Genomic DNA, 19,130 nt, shown 5'->3' on the forward strand with positions numbered 1-19,130 from the left:
AGCGGAGCAACCAGTTGATTGGAAAGCTGGAGCAGGACGTGACAGTCAGCACACTGACTCAAACGTTGATCTGTTATCTGTGAAGAACTAGGGTCAACTTTTACACTAGATATGTGCAAAATTCCAGATTATATGACCAAAAATAAGGGGTTGACTTTTACATGGGATCTGTGGGACCATGATTTACATGATCTTTGTAGGAAACAGGACGGAATGGATAGGAAAGTAAAAGGAGTTGTATAGGATACTCGCCTTTATTAGTTGAGCTATTGAATGCTATAGCACAAAAGGTTATGATGGGCGCTGGGTTAGACCACAGCTGGAGCATTGTATGCCATTCTAGTTACCACACTCTTGGTTTTCCCAATTTCCACTTTAATTTTCCCTCAGCATTTTTATACTCCTCTAGGGGATCTGCCCAAATCAGCCCTTGGCAGTCTGCCACAGACTTCTGTATTTCTTTATCTCAACTTTTATGCCACTTGACATCTAGGGTTCTCCAAACTAGGTCTCACCCTTTATTTTTCCCATAACTTATTTCCTCCATATTCTCATTATTTCTTCCTTTAATGCTTCCTGTTGCTCTGACAGTTTATCTGCAAATAATTACTCCCAGTACACTTGGACCAAATCATATATTATCATGAAGTTATTCTTCCTCCAGTTTCGAGCTTTTATTCCCACCCTATCCTTATTCTCTAAACACTGACCTACAAAAATGCCTTCCCCATGTCTGATCTTATTTTTAAGTATCTGGCCCAAAACTGTCCCATTCATTGTTGGGCTTTCTGTGTACTGGCTATAACATTCTGCTGGATCCAAGCGAAGAATGCATCTCCTCGAATTTGCCCACTAAAGGGCAAGTTAAGATTTAGATAGGTAAAATTCCATATTCTGGCCTTATTATTTTACACATCACTGAAATTTGGTTACATAATTGATCCTCTATCGCTCCATGTCTGTTTGGGGCCTGTTACACACCCATTGGTCGCTCCATTCGTCTTTCTTCTACCAAAATGGCCTCACTTGACAACCCTTCCAAGGCATCCTCCCTCCTTGCTGCTATAATTGATTCCTTGATCAACATTGCAATGCTGCCCCTCTCTCTCATCTGAAAAGCCTATAACCTGGAACACTGAGCTGCCAAACCCACCCATCTTTCAGCCAAGTTTCAGTCATAGCTATGATATCATACTCCCACATGCTGCGTCCCCAGATCATCTGTCTTATTCCTCAGGGTCCCTGCATTCAAATATATTCCATTTAGCCCTGCTGAACTCACAGCTGCTTTGTATAGCCTGTTTTACTTCTGACTTCCAGATTCACTAACTGGTATTTTCATTTCTAATTCCATCTCAGCATCTTATCCCTGAAGAACTTGTCAGGATCCCATCCCCCTGCTAATCAAGCTCAACTGTTCAGGTGAAAATGGTCGAACTGCTAATTCTTTAACTCAAGTATATTCTCGCTATAACGTTTTGGAATCAATAGTATCATGAAATCAACACAAACCAAATATACAAGCAAATTAACACAACAATTCTAATTTAGATTTTGACTTGCAGTCCTAGCAACGAAGCCAGGGCAGTACCTTCTCGCCAGGCCGAATGCTGCCACACTTGAGCTGGTTGATATCATTCTTGCAGCTATCCATGAAACCACAGATGAGCTGGTAGTCACTGAAAATTATGGCTGTCATTTTGGTTATGAACTGGCGACACTGGTATTCAGTAATGTTTGCACGATGCTCAATCAAACAGGAGATGACGTAGCCTTTCCCCGGTTCCTGATCAGCACACTCCTTCACCTAGATAGACGAACAGGGATTGAAAGAAAACACAGCTAAATGTATCATTGCAATGTCTCGAAATGTCTTGCATTCAACTTTATTGATATCACAGTCAAGGGTCAAGATTTTTAACTGCTCAACAAAGTTGGAACAAGTAATTATAAAAGCACCAAAAACAACCTATTGAGGAACCTTCAATTTGAAGCTATCGCATTCTTAAGTAGTAATCATATGGACATTCTGTAAAATAAGACAGCAGGACAGTAAGACTTTCTTCTAAAGTCAGTTTACTATGCCAGACTTTAAATGTGCTTGGCAGCAGTCTCAAGGTAGTGCCACAGGATGAATTGGAAATCCCCAATTGATGCTGTTGGTACTTCACCCTATTGCTTATAAAAGACTGCGTAATTTCAAAGAATCTTAGATTAAGTTAAATTCAGTTCAAAAGGAACTATATCCATAAACGACTGACTGCTCTTAGCTTCAGAGATTAGATTTAGATAAAGCATCTGCCAGACTGCCACTTCATATGTAACATACTGGTTCAACAATGAGCTTTGTAGTGATTGGAATGAGACCAGCCAGCTGGACTGCATAGAATATGAACCTTTAATCTGGCTGAATCAGGGAGCCCCAAATGGCATATAAAAAAGAGAATGTCAGAGGACACTTTGGTAGCTGACACTGAATGAGGCAGTACTAAGGTCAAGGAGAAAGTGAGGACTGCAGAGGTGGAGATCAGAGTCAAAAAAGTGTGACACTGGTAAAACACAGCAGGTCAGGCAGCACCTGAGGAGCAGGAGAATTGACATTTCGGGCATAAGCTCTTCGTCAGGAATCCTAAAGTCAAGGGCTATTCATATATAAGGGTGACTTGCTGAGGATACCAGCCTCTGGAATAATTTCAAGCTTCCTTATGACATTCTAGTAAGTTCATTTGTAACAAACCAAAGTTTGGGTGTGGAGGGTGGCCATTTATTATCACATTTGATTGGCAGCTCAACTGGCCAATATTAGATTCAATCGAGGTTAGAGATCAGCTCAAGTCTTTCGCTTCCTGTTGAGCTGGAAGGAAAAAGGCTTTTTTACAGAAGAGTAGATAGTAGAACTCACTGAGATCATGCTTCCTTAGATGAGGACTGATTTGTTTATGGGTTTTCACTGATCTATAAAATTAAAATTAGCCAATATTCAGTAATACTGCAAACCCAATTTTAATAGAGCTACTCTAACCTAGCAAAATTCTGAAAATTCACTTGAACCCAAAGAAAATACTCAAGAATACCAGGCAAAGGATAAGTCCTGAAAGTTAGGTTCAAAACGTTCTTTATGGACGCAATGGTAAATTGAGCATGGTAATATTTCAATACTTTTCTTTCCAATCAGTCACGCTTTGTGCTTCAAAGATCAGCTACTCCACATTCATTCCATTTACTTACTTCACTCAGGGTGATTCTGCAAACTTCCCCTGCTGCAGCTTCAAATTTAGGGTCTGTAGTTAGATTAAATTTGTAATTCCACAATAGCTGAAAGAGAAATCGAACTGAATTAAGACCTATACTATATATACATTTCACTAAAGGTAGTGGTACCTTGTAGCCAAACATCTGTCTTATGTTACCTTGTAGCACCTGCATATCAATTAAAACAAATAATATACAATAGCAAATACCTATTATGAACTGAAAACCTTAACAGTAACATCAGTATCCCAACGTGGAAACAAATCTTATACTCAAAGGCACATCAATTCTTACGGCTGATCACAAACAAACAGGTACACATCACACACTCACCCATTTTAGAAGTGTCAGGCAACTCAGTTACTCCAGTATAACTAACAATTTAATTTCTCAATTTCTTCCTGCCACCCCCAAAAAATTCTCAAACTGTGTTAATATTGCTCATAAACTTAAAGAATATTTAATCAAAACCCAAAACTGGTATGAGGTACTTTCCAATTAAAAACTATACAACCAAGAACTCAAATAGGTCATTTTCTCTCTCTCTGATCCAGGTATAAAGTCTACTTGCACCGTCCCACAGGCTGAGACCATCTTATATAGCAGGGTAAAATGAATACAAGATCTTTCTGTCTGAATGACTCAGCTGTAAGCTGTTTTTACTAACTAGCTCCTGCATGGACATAAACATAAAAATGTAAGACAGAATCCATCATTCTCCAACAGAACAGGAAGGATTAAAGAATTGAATGAAAAAGTCAAAAATACTGGAATCTTAAATCAACAAAATCTGATTTAAGTTTAGACACATATGTAAGAAGTTCTTGAAGAAATAGTTTACTCACATGGTTACAGTCAGAAGAAATTTCATCATCTACCTGTAAGAGAAGATAAAAGTCATTAGCTTTAGCTAAATATACCAGTTAATTAGATGTTTTTCAACGTATGGACTTTACATTAATAATTGCAAATTGTGTCCTTGGGTTTTGGGAGAAATGGTTTAGTCAGAAATTAGATTTTTCAAGTTGTACTAACTTTGCTGCATAAATTAACAAACTAGAATAGTTCTCATAAATTGTTCTGCAGTTATCTAAAGAGTTATGCAAAGTATAAAACCCAAACGTTACAAAATTAGAATGTGTACTACAAAGAACAATGCTGAAAAGAGAGACATATTGCAAAGCTTTTCTCATCTAATCAAACACAGGAATACCAATTTTCAGCATCATAATTTATGCTTCAGCAGAAAAGGTGTTAATTGCTTGCTAAGTGCTAGGTGACCAAGGTATTGCTACAGAAAAATGCAAGGGCTATCTGCAGGCTCTCCAAATTCCCAGGTAATTCAAGAAATGTACAATACTCCATCATATTTATTTTGTTTGCAGAGAATAGGCACTTGCGCATGAAAGTATGTCACTTCTCATAAGTGTAAATGAGCAATGTTATGAACTTAACTGATTATCTTAAATTGATTGTGTAGCTGTTAGTGTACTCAGGGTTGTCATTGTGATGGGAGTTTAAGGAATCTCAAACAGATTTTGTTTGCAAATATGGCTATTTCAATATAGTCTACAGTTTGCCTATTAACAATAGAAGGAATATGTCACTCAATTCAAATCCAACAACTGCAGGGAGATGCGTATCCATTATCACACTGGCAATGAAATTCATATATGACGAAGCTACCAGAATGGCACTTTCCACCAACAGAAAGTGCTGGCAAACCAGAAAACTATTCTATCTGCATGCAATTGTTATATTCCTGTATTCTAATTTGGCTGGTGACTAATTGCTGATTGAGCGCTAAACTGAAAGAAAATGCTTTTTTTTGAGATAATCTTATTTTAGACTATCATAAAACTTGCACTAAAATCATACAAATATATCAAGGAATATTTTGCAATTTTAAAAAAAATTATATTCTAAACATTTTCTAATTTTGTTAATTCAAGGTAGATTACTACACTAAGTGCTTTGCATGCGTTTCGAGCAAAAATTTGATTTTAAAAAGTCAAAACTCACACACTTCTGAACACAAGTTGCATCTAATGCAGAACATTAAACTATATAGGACGGGTATTCTGAAAACCTACCCCTCCACATCCAAACGTAGAGCTAGCAACAAGAATGAGCTTGCCGCAACAGAAACACATCTGGTCTCTAGCTGCTGCAATCTCAGTTTACATGAAAGGAGGATTTTTCTTTTGGTTACAGACTTTTATAGAATCAAGACTGATTAATAGGCTACTACTATGCGAAATACATAACACAAAAATGGACCATGAAATTATTTCGTTCGAGTGGGTGTCTTTGAGCTTTAAAAGAGATTGTTAAATGTCAACTGTAAGCGGGAGGTGTCGGCCTGCTGTTTTAATGAAAGGAAAGATTAGCATTCAGTGCCCAGTTTGAAGGAATTTCATCCCATCTGTAGTCACAATTTGGCCATCCAACAGTTGAACAGGGAAAAAAAAACATAATTAAATTCCTTCTGTTATTGCTCCAATCATGCATCTCTGCAGATGCAAACACCAAGTACCCTTTCTACTCTTCGAATAGAAATCAAGCAAAAAGCAACACCAACCCTTCAGCTGGCTTTAGTGACCAGGTATTGTTCCAGTCATTCTCAACATGACTGAATCTCTACTTTATCCAATACACAGTCTCTGAATCACATTTGGGATATTTAGTACTAGTTGAATCCATAATCCTGAATTTCAGTGCTTGTGCTCCAGAACTTACAACTGCCGGAGCCAAGCCGTTCCAGTATAGTTACAACACTGGCAACTACCTGACAAAGTGGAAAATTACCCAGGTATGTCCTGTACGTAAAAATCAAGAGAAATCCTACTTGACCAATTACTGCCCCATAAGTCTACTACCAATCACCTTCAAGGTGCCATCAACAGTGCTATCAAGTAGCACATGCTTAGCAATAACCTGCTCAGTGACACCTAGCTTGAATTTCACCAGGGCCACTCAGTTCTTGACCTATTGCAGCCTTGGTTCAAACATGGACAAAAGAACTGAATTACAGGCATGAGGTGAGAGTGACAGCCCTTGACATCAAGGCTGTATTCAAACCAATGTGGCATCAAGGAACCCTAGCTAAACTGGAATCAGTGGGTATTGGGGGCAGATTCTTTACTGATTGGAGTCATATCTGACTCACAGGAAGATAGTCGTGGTTGCTGGAGGTCAGTTGCCTCAGTTCCAGGACATCTCTATAGGAGTTCCTCACGGAACTGGGCTCCACCATCTTCAGCTGCTTCATTAATGACTTACCTACATCACGGCGGCACAGTGACTCAGTGGTTAGCACTGTTGCCTCACAGCATCAGGGTCCCAGGTTCGATTCCAACCTTGGATGACTGTCTGCACTGAGTTTGCACGTTCTCCCAGTGTCTGCGTGGGTTTCCTCCGGGTGCTCCGGTTTCCTCCACAATCCAAAGATGTGGTCAGGTGAATTGACCATGCTAAGTTGCCCATAGTGTTAGATGTATTAGTCAGGGGGAAATGGGTCTGGGTGGGTTACTCTTCGGAGGGTTAGTGTGGACTTGTTGGGCCAAAGGGCCTGTTTCCATGCTATAAGGAATCTAATCTATTAAGGTCAAAGGCGGGGTTGTTCGCCAACGATTGCACAATGTTCAGCACCATTCATGACTTCCCAGCTATTGAAGGTGCTCATGCTCAAATGCAAGGAGATCCAGACAATATCCAAACTGGGGCTTACAAGGGACAATTAACATTCAGACCACACAAATGACAGGTTATGATCACCACCAATAAGAAACAATCTAACCACTACCCCTTAACATTCAATGGCGTTACCATCATTGAATTCCCCCCCACTGTCAATATCTTGGGGGTTATCATGAACCAGAAACTCAGCTGGACTCAGCAGATAAACTCAGTGGCTACAACAGCAAGGCAGAGGCGAGGAATACTGGTGGGAGTAACTCACCTCCTGACTCCCCAAAGCTTGTCCACCATCTACAAGGCACAGGTCAGGAGTGTGATGAACACACCTCACTTGCCTGTATGTGTGCAGCCCCAACAACACTCAAGTAGCTTGCGACCATCCAGGAAAAAGCAGCCCACTTGACTGGCACTACACCAACAAGCATCCACTCACTTCAACATGACAATGACGCTCAGTAGCAGTAGTGTTATGAACTTAACTGATTATCTTAAATTGGTTGTGCAGCTGTTAGTGTACTTAGGTTTGTTACTGTGATGGGAGATTAAGGAATCGCATCAAACAGCAGATTTTGTTTACAAATATGGCTATTTCAATATAGTCCACAGTTTGCCTATTAACAATAGAAGGAAATATGTCACTCAATTCAAATCAAACAACTGCAGGGAGATAAGTATCCAGTAAAACACCAGCAATGAAATTCATATGTGACGACGCTACCAGGATGGCACTTTCCACCAACAGAAAGAAGCACTACAGAAATTCACCAAAGGTTCTGAGACAGCACTTCCCTAACCCATGACCACTTCCATCTTGAAGGACAGGGGCAGCAAATGCATAGGAACACCATCACCTGCAAGTTCCACTCCAAGCCACTCATCATTCTGACCTCGAAGTATACCTCTATTCCTTCACTGATGCTGGGTCAAAATCTTGGAATTCCCTCCCTAATGGCATTGTGGGTCAACCCATAGCAGGTGACTGCAGCAGTTCAAGAACACAGCTCACCACCAGCTCAAGGGCAGCTAGGGACGGGCAATAAATACTGGCCAACTAGCAATGTCCACATCCCAAAATGAAGAATAATAAGTATTAAAACTATGATCAGTGGCTGTCTAGACAGATGTCAGATGAACTGGAATCATTTGCTAAGTGAAACATATCAAGAACATGCAGTGAAGTCAATAGCATAACCTCAACTGTACATCTGCTTTTACTGATGAAACAAGTCAAACTGTTTGAAGTGAAGAACATTAGGAGCAGGAAAAGGCAATTCAGCCCCTTGAGTTTGCTCCATCACTTGATATGACGACGATTGATCTCATCTCAGCATCAAATCGACTTTGCTACCAACTCTTCATGCCCCTTCAACACGACTAATTTAAAATTCAATCTTCTCCTTAGACTTACTCAAAGGTAGAACTGGATGGTGGAGGGGGGATAGAAGCTCAATGAAATTGGAGGTTTCTGATTGACTTTGTTTATTGTCGTCAGATGCAACCAAGTACCCTGTACAATAAAAAGTTTTGTTTTGCAAGCAGTACATGCAGATCATAACAAACAAGGACAGACAGATCATAGGATGCTTAGACAGAATGAGGCATATAAGGTTACGGCTGCATAAAGCAAGATCAACATTATTTGAAGTTACAGTTCCATTCAGCATTATAATAACAGCAGAGGAGAAACTGGTCTTGAACCTGTTGGTGTTGTGGTCAAGCTTCTGTATTATCTGCCTGACGGGAAGAGGGCGGAAGACAGGATTATCAGGGTGGGAAGGATCTTTGATGTTAGTAGCCTTTTCCAACAGCAGGAAGTGTAAATGAAGTCCATGGATGAAAGGTTGGCTTCTGTGATGGCCTGGGCTGTGCACAGAACTTTATGTAGTCCCTTACAGTCCTGGACAGAGCAGTTGACAAACCAGGCTGTTATGCATCCATATAGAATGCTTTCTATGGTGCATCTGTAAAAGTTGGTGAGGGTCCTTCTGGACATGCTGAATTTCCTAAGCCTCCAGAGGAAGAGGAGGTATTGGGCCTCCTTGACAGTCGCATCTATGTGGGAGATCGGGACAGATTGTTGGTTATCGTCACTCCGAGGAACTCAACATTCTGGATCCTCTCCACCTCAGTTCTGCTGATGTAGATAGGAGCATGTCCTCCTCCTTTCTTCCTGAAGTCAATGACCAGTTCTTTTGTTTTGCAGATATTGAGAGAGCGATGGTCATCATTGCACCATTACACCAAGCGGTCTAGTGCCTTCCTGCATTCTGACTCAACATTGCTTGCTATCTGGCCTACCACAGTAGCGACATCAGCATACTGCAGTCCAATCATTTCCAATATTATTGAAGGTAAGAGTATATGGTGACCTGAAGATTTCCAGAGGCATAGTAGGGAAAGGGAGAGGATGCAGAAGAAATGGGTTCTGCTCCTTCTACAGCTGCTAAACTGTTGGAGAGATTTTCCGGTTTTACACATCTCGTTATCACCTTGCAGTTCATTAGTCCAAGAATTAGTGTACTGCCAGATTATTCTGTGAACAGATAGAAGTTAGAGTTTTCTACAATTCCACTAAAAATTGGATTAGATTAGTTTAGATTCCCTACAATGTGGAAACAGGCCCTTCGGCCCAACAAGTCCACACCGACCCTCCGAAGAGCAACCCACCCAGGACCATTCTCCTACACCTAACACTACGGGCAATGTAGCATGGCCAATTCACCTAACCTGCACATCTTTGGATTGTGGGAGGAAACCGGAGCACCCAGAGGAAACCCACGCAGGTGTCTATCATTCCTAGAAGCTGTCAGATTGAACTGTTGCTTAAGCAGCAGAAACGAGCAGGATGAATCATCAGTTAGCAAAGAACAGAACTGCAGCAATACTAATGCTATTTTGCTGTTGGTAATACAGCTTTTAATATTTTCCCTGTTCAGAATGGATAGCTGGACAAGGAGACAGTTCAAATTAGGTACTTTTTATTTAATTTTACAAAGCTATTCACCACATTCCAGTAACTGCATTAGAACATAGAACAATACAGGGCAGAACAGGCCCTTCGGCCCTCGATGTTGTGCCGACCTGTGAACTATCAGCTCGTCCCTATACACTATCCCAAAATCATTCATGTGCTTATCTAAGGATTGTTTAAACCTCTCTAATGTGGTTGAGTTAACTACATTAGCATGTAGGGCATGACATGCCCTTACCACTCTCTGCGTAAAGAACTTGCCTCTGACATCTGTCTTCAATCTATCACCCCTCTTGTACAAGCTGAAAGCGTTAGTGCAGCCTTGTGCGGCAATAAATGCATTGCATAATGGAATACAGAAAAACTGTTTATTAACTGATTCAATGTTGCACAGTGTTTGTTGCAAACTATTATATACACCATCACAATGTTATGTTTGCAGTGATACACAAGGCAGAATGTTTTTGGAATGCTGTGGCCACTGCATTTTTAACAGGAAATGACAATTGTAACATTCACTCATTCACTGTGATAAGCATTTTAAACCCAATTCAAAGGGGTTGATGATTCATCCAGATTAATATTACACACTCAATATAATCAGAAGCCTAAATTCATTTTGAAGCACTGAAGTAAATATGCAAAGCACAGGCCATCCTTTTATATGAAGTACTGGAAATGCAGCCAACAGGAAATTCTGATAAGACAGACTCTAATTTCAAGAATGTGTCCTTGAGTTGTATCAGTGACACAGTTAATCGAAATAATGGCATCACATTGAAGGTTACATGAAGTATTCACATATTAAAGAGGCTACAGAGATAATGAATGCACTGGCAACAATCTTCTAAGAATCCCAAGATTCTGTTTGCATTGGATTGGAAAACTGCCCTTATAATATCTTTATTTGGGTAACTACATGCCAATTAGTGTAACGCCTGTTATTGGGAAAAATTTTAGAGTCCATTATAAAAAAAACACAATTACAGAACATTTAGAAATACATTACATAATCTGGCAGAATCAGCACGGTTGTGAAGAGGAAACAATGCTCGACAAATTTGAGAGAATTCTTTGAGGCAATAACAAACAGGTTAGATAAATGGAAAGCAATGGATCTAATATATTTGGATTTTCAGAATACATCTGAAAAGATACCACAAATTGGGCTACTTAAGTGAAATCAACGAGGAGAAAGTGAGGACTGCAGATGCTGAAGGTCAGAGCTGAAAAATGTGTTGCTGGAAAAGCGCAGCAGGACAGGCAGCATCAAAGGAGCAGGAGAATCGACGTAAGGGCTTGTCCTATAATAGTAGTGTTGTCCCAGTCAAAATCATGTTGCTTGTCATCTGCATATGTGGTTACTAAGGATAGCTGGTCATGTCATTTCGTGGCTAGTTGGTGTTCATGGATGCGGATCGTTAGCTGTCTTCCTGTTTGTCCTATATGGTGCTTTGTGCAGCCCTTGCATGGGATTTGATACACTACTATTATAGGACAAGCCAAACAGAGAACAGTCAGGGAATTCCTAGAGGCATGGCACTCATCCACAGATTCAATCAATAAGCACATCGACCTGACCCAATATAGTGACCACTGCAGCGGACAGCTGGAACTGACAACCGGAAGCGGCAGATTCAAACCACTACAAATGCCGGAGGAAAGATCACAGAAGCGCTTCATAGGAGGCTCCCAAGCACTGAGGATGTCACCTAGACAGGGGACGAAACGTCTGCAACACAAATTCCCAGCTCGGCGAACAGGACCACAACAAATGGGCAAAAAACTTGGCAAATGAATATAATTTGGGAAGGTGTGACTTTGTGCACTTTGGCAGGAAGAGGAGGATCTGAACATGGTTTAAATGGAGAAAGACTGCAGAAAGCTACAGCACAGAGATATTTGGGAATGCCCATACATGAATCACAAAAGGATAGCATCTAAACAACAAAAAAAAAACCAAAAGATCAAAGAAGTGTATGTTCTGGAAATCCAAAACATTAACAGAAATTGCTGGAGAAACTCAGCATGTCTGGTAGTATCTGCTGAGACAATGAGTTAACTTTTCGGGTCCAGTGACTCTTCTTCAGAACTCTGAAAGAGAGTCTGTGGACCCGAAACATTATGTCTGTTTCTCTCCATAGATGCTGCCAGGCCTGCTGAGGTAGCATCTTAGTTCAGTAGGGAAGACAAATAGCATTTTAGTTGTTATTTCAAAGGGAATGGAGTATGAAAGTAGAGAGAGAATATCCTCAAATCATTGGAACCTCATCCACCCTGAACAGCTATGAGTTAACTTACCCTAGTGCATTATTGAAAAATACATCATCTTTCCAGAGCCTCCCACTGGAAATCCTTTTAGATCAGAGACTTGTGTGTATATTCTATTCAGATTTCCAGCTGAGCTGCATAGCAAACAGGGCTACCACTGCAATCTATACATTCCAAAATACTCTGATTGACCATGATATACACCATCACAAAGTTATGTTTGCAGTGATAGACAAGGCAGAGTATCGTTGGAAAGTTGTGGTCACTTTGCATTTTTAACAGGAAATGACAATTGAAATAATCACTCATCCACTGTGATGAGCATCTTAAACTCAATGCATAGAGGTTTATGATTCATCCAGATTAATACTACACACTCAATATGGTCAAAAGCCTAAGTTCATTTTGAAGGTATAAAGAACCTGGAGACGCTCATTAGGTTCAGATTCACAGAAGGAGAAACTGCTGATATTTCAGGTCTATGAGCTTTTATCAGAATACTTCTCACTGTGACTATTCATTCCAATCAAAGGTCAGTGACCTGAAACAACATCCTTCACATTTGTAGTCTGATCCAAATGTTCTGCAGCTGTATGTACCATTTCAGATTTCCAACACACTCAGTATTTTTGTGCTGTGTTCAATTATTAAGTTGATTCTCTTGAGAAAGCGTAGAAGGTATGTGCAGGTAGGAAAAGAGTTAAGTTTAGGGTTGCTTGACAAAGGCACAGCTAGCCATGACTTTGACCAGATAAGAACTTGCAGTAAACAATGAGGTGCTAGAGGCAAGGATAGTGGTTTAATGAGATAAAGAACATCCACTGTATCATGCCAGTTTAGAAGGTGAGGAACATCCATCATGTAATCCCAGATAACGAGGTGAGGAACATTCATTGTGAAATGCCAGATGACTTAATCTTTACTGTTGATGCTCACTGATTCTAACAGTCACCCAATCAATATAGATGCTGCCTTACTTGGATGCTGCTCCCTGTAAGTGATTATATAATTCCTTAAGAATCTGCCATTCAAGAGAAGACCAAGAACTCATGTCTCTGTGCTCATGGGCAATCGTTCTCTCTCTCCAGGGCCCAGAATAAAGATGGAGAAGGTAGAGCCCATACTGTGAGTGTTTGCTTCAATTGATACAGGGATAGAGAAACAGGATGACACTCTGATCCATAAATAACCTCACTAAATAATTTGCTCAACTAATCCAAGCCTTTCCATCAGCCACAAAGCAACAATAACAGCTTTTCAAAACAACAAAAAAATTGCAAGTTTTTTAAAAAGAGGGTATTTTGAAGCAGAAGTGAACTTTTGCATAACACTACAGTTATTGATCAAAATAGATAGGCTCAAATTTAAAGACATACACCTTTTTTTTGAACTGATTAAGTTCATTTTTAGAGCTTAAAGATTGTTTTGGAAGCTTCATATAGGTCACTGTAGTTTTAGCAGTGACTGCGAAGGAAAGGAAGCAAACTGATAAGATGGCTGAATGAAATGAATGGCACCAAAAAATTCTCAAAAAAAATACAATCTTCATGATTAACATGACTTAAAAGGTCTTCAGACCTTCTTGAAGGTAACCAATATAAAATTCAAACCTCACAAATGACAACTACACAACTTAATTTATGAATATTAAACAACTGTTGCGTTTGGTTTTTCTACTGTTTGCCAGAAATCTTTAACTTTTTGCAGGGAGATGACAGTATTCCGTAGTCAATTATAACTTTATAACACAACAAAGCAATAATATGAAATATTATAAATGCTCTTTTACATCTTCTGATTTGAAGCAGGGCACTTCAATGTGCCAAAAAATCCAAAGCTTGAACATAAAACAATATATTACAGCATAACAGATGAAGTAGTCATTTGTTCAATTTGCTCAAATTAACTCTAAACCTACTGTCAGAAAGAAACAATAACGGAATCAGTGTTACAGGTTCAGTCTTGCAAGATCCAGAGATATGAAATTACAAACCATATTGCAGACAAGCTTCAGGATTTTTAATTTTGATGTTATGACATCTTATTCACCTTATAAGATGATATAAGGTGTTTCCCATAAATTCAAAGACATCATCCCCTCCAAGAATTATAGCAAGATATGCGCAATAACTTGAATTAATAGCAAAAGAATAATTTTAGAAATGCTCAGGTGAGGAAACATCTGAAAACAAGTACGACTAACATTTCAAGGTCATGATTCCTGGTCAAAACCAAGTGTGACCCACAACAATAAATTCAGTCTCAAAACCTGTCAGTTAAATTTACAATTTGCTGATCACAACGACAGATGCGCAATTTTTTTTCAAATCTTTATGAAGTACATCTCCATGACTCTAAGTATATGTAAATACGACCTAAATGATGTATAGACCTGAATAAAAAATCCCCTCCTGCTATGCAGATATACTTGTGCTACCGTAACCAGCTGCATGGAACAAGTCAATGGACTGGCTAAGTGAATATTTATGGCAGTTTCAATACAAGAATGAATACAGTACTCCTCTGTAGGAAAGTCAAACCTCTCTGGGAAGATAGGAAGATAGTTAAAACCACCACAGTTAGATTGGCACTACATGACTTAATCCTACAGACAAGATATTTGAGGTTGGCATTACATGAAAACTATCACATTAACCAGCAGCAAAATAGGGGGAGAAAAAAAAAACCTGGGAACATGTCTTATGAAGGTATCGGGAGGAGGGGAAGGGAAAGTGCATTTCATAAAACAAAATAAATGGTTTCTCTGAGAAACAATCCAATTGGGTCTCAGTTAGTTAAGGCATGTACATAGTCACGTGACATGATGTCAACTCAGTCATGGGACTGAAAGCTATTCATCAAGCCTCATTTCAGCGATAAATCTATATGTGCCACAAAAGCTGAGCAAAACAGACAAGTCAAAGTAAAAAATGAACTTAAAAAATATAGGATATATGGTTCCATAGGTGTTGCCAATAATGAATATAGTCATTAACGTGCTTTTCATCGCAAATTGGGTTGAAAAAAAATCTAGAAATATGTACTGTGCTTTGTAATGATTTGTTAATGCATTTTAAAATCTGAATTCAACTAAGAAAAGATGAATGCAAAGAGGTAAAGGGTAAGATTTCAACAGTTCCAAAGGACCATAGGCTGCTCTCTCATTTCAGAGTTTAACCAGAACATCATAACGCCTCAGGTGAGAGATGAGGTGAACCATCATGGTAATCTCAATCAGCATGGAAATTGAACCCATACTATTGGTGTCACTCTGCATCACTAAACAGTCACAGTCCAGCCAACTGAGCTAACTGAAATATAAAGAACAGTTTTAGTATTTTCCTCACCTAACAGTATTACTCAGGTTGACTTTCAGGTAACCTGATGACAATTAGAATCAAGCTCATTGTTGCTTTTCCAAATAAGCCAGATTGAACATCATACACCTTCATTTACTGCACAAACTGAAGAGGAAATTTTAAGAATAACAAACTAGCAATATTGCCACAATTTTCTGCTTTGTGTGAGAAGATACGGGTTGTCATTTTAGGTGGCAAGTTCAGGATTAAAACCTGAATCATTTCTCATATTTTTCCTATACTGATGTCAGGTTAACAGGTTAAATTGGTGAATTTCTGTAGTGCATCTTGTAGCCAATCCACACTGATGCTACTGAGTGTCAGTGTTAGAGGAAGGAGCTTTTTGTGGATGTGTGCCAGTCAAGTGGGCTGTTTTATACTGGATGTTGTCAAGCTTCTTCAGTGTTACTGGAGCTGCACACATTCAGGCAAGTAGGGAGTTACACTCTTGACTTGCGCCTTGTGTAGAGAGTTGACAGGTTTTGGGGAGTCAGGAGTTAAGTTACTAACTGAACATTCCTAGCCTCTGATCTGTTCTTGTAGCCACTACATATACATGGCAGGTCTTATTTCTGATCAACATCAGGATGTTGGGAGTGTAGAATTCAGTTATGGTAATGCAAGGGGTAATTGTTATATTTTCAATTATTGGAGATGGCCATTGCCTGGCTTTATGTGGCATATTACTTGCCACTTTACAGCCCCAGCCTGGATATTGTCCAGATCTTGCCGTTTTGTCCACATCTCAGGTGAGAGATGAGATTAAGAAGGTGGAACCATCATGGCAATCTCAATCAGTATGGGAATTGAACCCACACTATTGGCGTCAGTCTGGTGTCATCACAAACAGTAACAGCCCAGCCAAATGAGTTAACTGAAATACAAAGACGAGTTTTAATAGGGCTTTCCTCACCCTCCTTGTAACAGCATTACTTATCGCAAATGGTATTGAACATTGCGCAATCAGCAGCGAACATTTCCACTTCCAACCTTATGGTCGGAAAGTCCGAAGGGACGTCATTGATAAAGCAACTGAAGATTAGAACTCAGGGAAAAGCCAAGCAAAGTCTGAGCTTGGTAAAGCAAGCCATCACTGAAAAGCTGAATGCGTGCCTGTGGAAAAGTACTGGAGTGCAGTTTTCAGATTCCATGATAGTATTTACCAAGGATAGGGAATGATCTACCACAACAGGGGCAATTATTGAGGAGTGAAGAAAGTGCAAAGTGAAGAATTGTAATCTCCAAGTATAGACATTTGATGATCCACTAACATCTGGGGAGAATTGCTGAGTAATCGGTGCGACCAGTCGTGCTCACATTTGACATTTAATGTGCGCTGTGGGGTGTTCACAGTACATTACTCACATTTACCAAATGTTAATTTGGTAGTAAAAGCAAGCATTGCACGTATTATAGACTGTGTTACACTTCTGATTTGAACAGCAAAACATTGTTATTTGTTCAAAACTGTTGCGTGGCATGGCGCTATTCTCTTACTAAGTTTCTAGATCTCATCTTTTGTCAATTATCATTTGCAAAATGATTTTAACTTGGCCCTGCAAAGTTGGCGATTAAGTCGAGGAATATAATAAGGAAAAATTAAAAGTTTTCATGTCCGAGGATGTGTTAAAGATAAACTGGAACACATTAGTATTTAGAGGAGCATGATAAATCACACATCAATCACAAGCATTTATTACAAAGGGATTGAAATATAAACATAAAGAAAGGGCAGGTGATAGTGTAGTGGTAATGTTCAGAAATCCAGACCATATGCTGGGGGCATGGGTTCAAATCCCATCACAACAGCTGATATTAAAGCGTGGAATTAAAAAGCTAGCTTCAGTTAAGAGTCACTGTGAAACCAGCAACAATTATTGCAAAAACCCATCTTATCCCTTTTGGGGAATTGACTGTGCCAAGTTTACCTGGTCTGGAATACATATGACGGCAGATTCTCAGCAATGTGGCTGGACTGACTCTGAACTGCTCTTTGAATGGTCCAGCAAATTATTCAGTTCAGTGATTAGGGATGGGCAACAAATGCTGACTTCTCAATAATGCCACAGCCCATGAAAGGATGAAAGAAAAAAAATTCTTCATGGTGCAAGTACACAAACCACATGACCTTCCTACATTCAATATTCTGCTTCGTAGAAAATTCATCTTTTTAACTCGCAAAAGTTCACCTTTTTAACATCCTTCAACTCACAAAAGTTGTCCAATACATTTCACAATTTGAGTTACATCCTCCAAATCTGCTGTCTTTCTAATTTTGTAAAACCTATTTTAAAAAAGGGGTGAATCTGTGTTGAATTTTGAAATCCAAGTCCCTTGGACCATATAGAAACAATCACTGTCTCAACTAATCCTTCCGACATCCAATTGAATAATTCCCTCCAATTTGGTAAATGCTTATCTTTACATTGCTATTCACCCACCCACTATTTTAAACATGACAAAAGATTTGGTCCATGAAGTCAATGCTGGCTTTCTGCTGAGAAATCCAAGCAGTCTAATTATCCTTTGCTATGTTACTGCCCTGCAATTTTATTTCCCTCGTGTCTACTCAAATTTCTTTTGAAATCATTTATCATCTCTGATTCTACTACATTAACAGGCAGCAAGCTCCAGGTCATAACCAAATTTCACAAAGGTTTTCCAACAGTGCTTCGCATACAACACAACTTAAGTCTTGGTGAAATATATCACCACTCAAGCAATTTAAACTGATCATGTGCGCAATTAAGTTATATCTGGCATCTCCTCAGCAAAATATGCCAAGTCAACAATTCACAAGGAAGACATTATACAACAAGTCTTCAGATCAATCTGAATTAGGTTCAGTGCAAGAGTCTCCAGGGAACACAATCTTGCACCAAAACTATTTGTATAAAGTCCCCAATATTGGCATCAACTTTGAGATATGTACCTTTAGTGGATAAAACATGTGTTCAATCTCAATTTCAGAGTTTAGCAACAAAAAACAGCCTCAATGACACCCAGTACCAGTGAATCAAATGGTGAACAATGCTGCAACAATGATCGAGTAGAAAACTAAACCCCTCACAGTCAGAAGTAAATGACTCCTTACCATAAAAAAAATCACTTCCCAGCATGATACCTGAGTAACTCTTGTTAACATTAAAGAGCCCCTGATGGAACATTATAACAAAAAAAAACAAATTATTGACAAATGGAAACTTACATGAAGAGAATGGAATCAAAATAATGTTGTCCAGTTGGGTTTCTGGTCAATGGTAATCCCCAGGATGTTGGTAGTAGGGGATTCAGTGATAGCAATGTCATTGAATGGAAGGGGCAGTGGTTATATTCCCTCTATTTGGAGATTATCATTTCAATAGGCACTTGTAGCACACAATTATTACTTAGAGATATCATTTTTATAAGCTGCTCTATTAATTGCCCAGTCATTGCTTTTCTCCCCTCTCTCAGTATTGTGATTTATTAATGTTGGCATCAGAATATGAGTAAAATAGTAAATTGAATAGTTCCCTCCAATTCAGTTAATACTTATTTTTACATCGCTATTCTCCCACCCACGATTTTAAACGTGA

At 39.3% G+C, this 19,130-nt stretch overlaps 1 protein-coding gene across 3 annotated transcripts in view; it reads right to left on the minus strand.

The window, feature by feature from the left end:
• The window catches only part of LOC122558539 (Golgi apparatus protein 1-like), a 143,427-nt gene that overhangs the window by 94,045 nt on the left and 30,252 nt on the right, over positions 1–19,130 (minus strand). For all 3 annotated transcript variants that reach the window (XM_087996028.1, XM_043707238.2, XM_043707237.2), the window contains exons 2-4: positions 4,098–4,130; positions 3,229–3,315; positions 1,592–1,807 (exon numbers count right to left, since the gene is read on the minus strand). In XM_087996028.1, the coding sequence (XP_087852154.1) occupies positions 1,592–1,807; positions 3,229–3,315; positions 4,098–4,130 (336 nt within the window). The remainder of the gene's footprint in view (positions 1–1,591; positions 1,808–3,228; positions 3,316–4,097; positions 4,131–19,130) is intronic.

Source organism: Chiloscyllium plagiosum, unplaced genomic scaffold (genome assembly GCF_037043375.1).
Source record: "Chiloscyllium plagiosum isolate Xiang-an unplaced genomic scaffold, Cpla_swu_hap1 HiC_scaffold_17, whole genome shotgun sequence".
Taxonomy (NCBI): Eukaryota; Metazoa; Chordata; class Chondrichthyes; order Orectolobiformes; family Hemiscylliidae; genus Chiloscyllium; species Chiloscyllium plagiosum.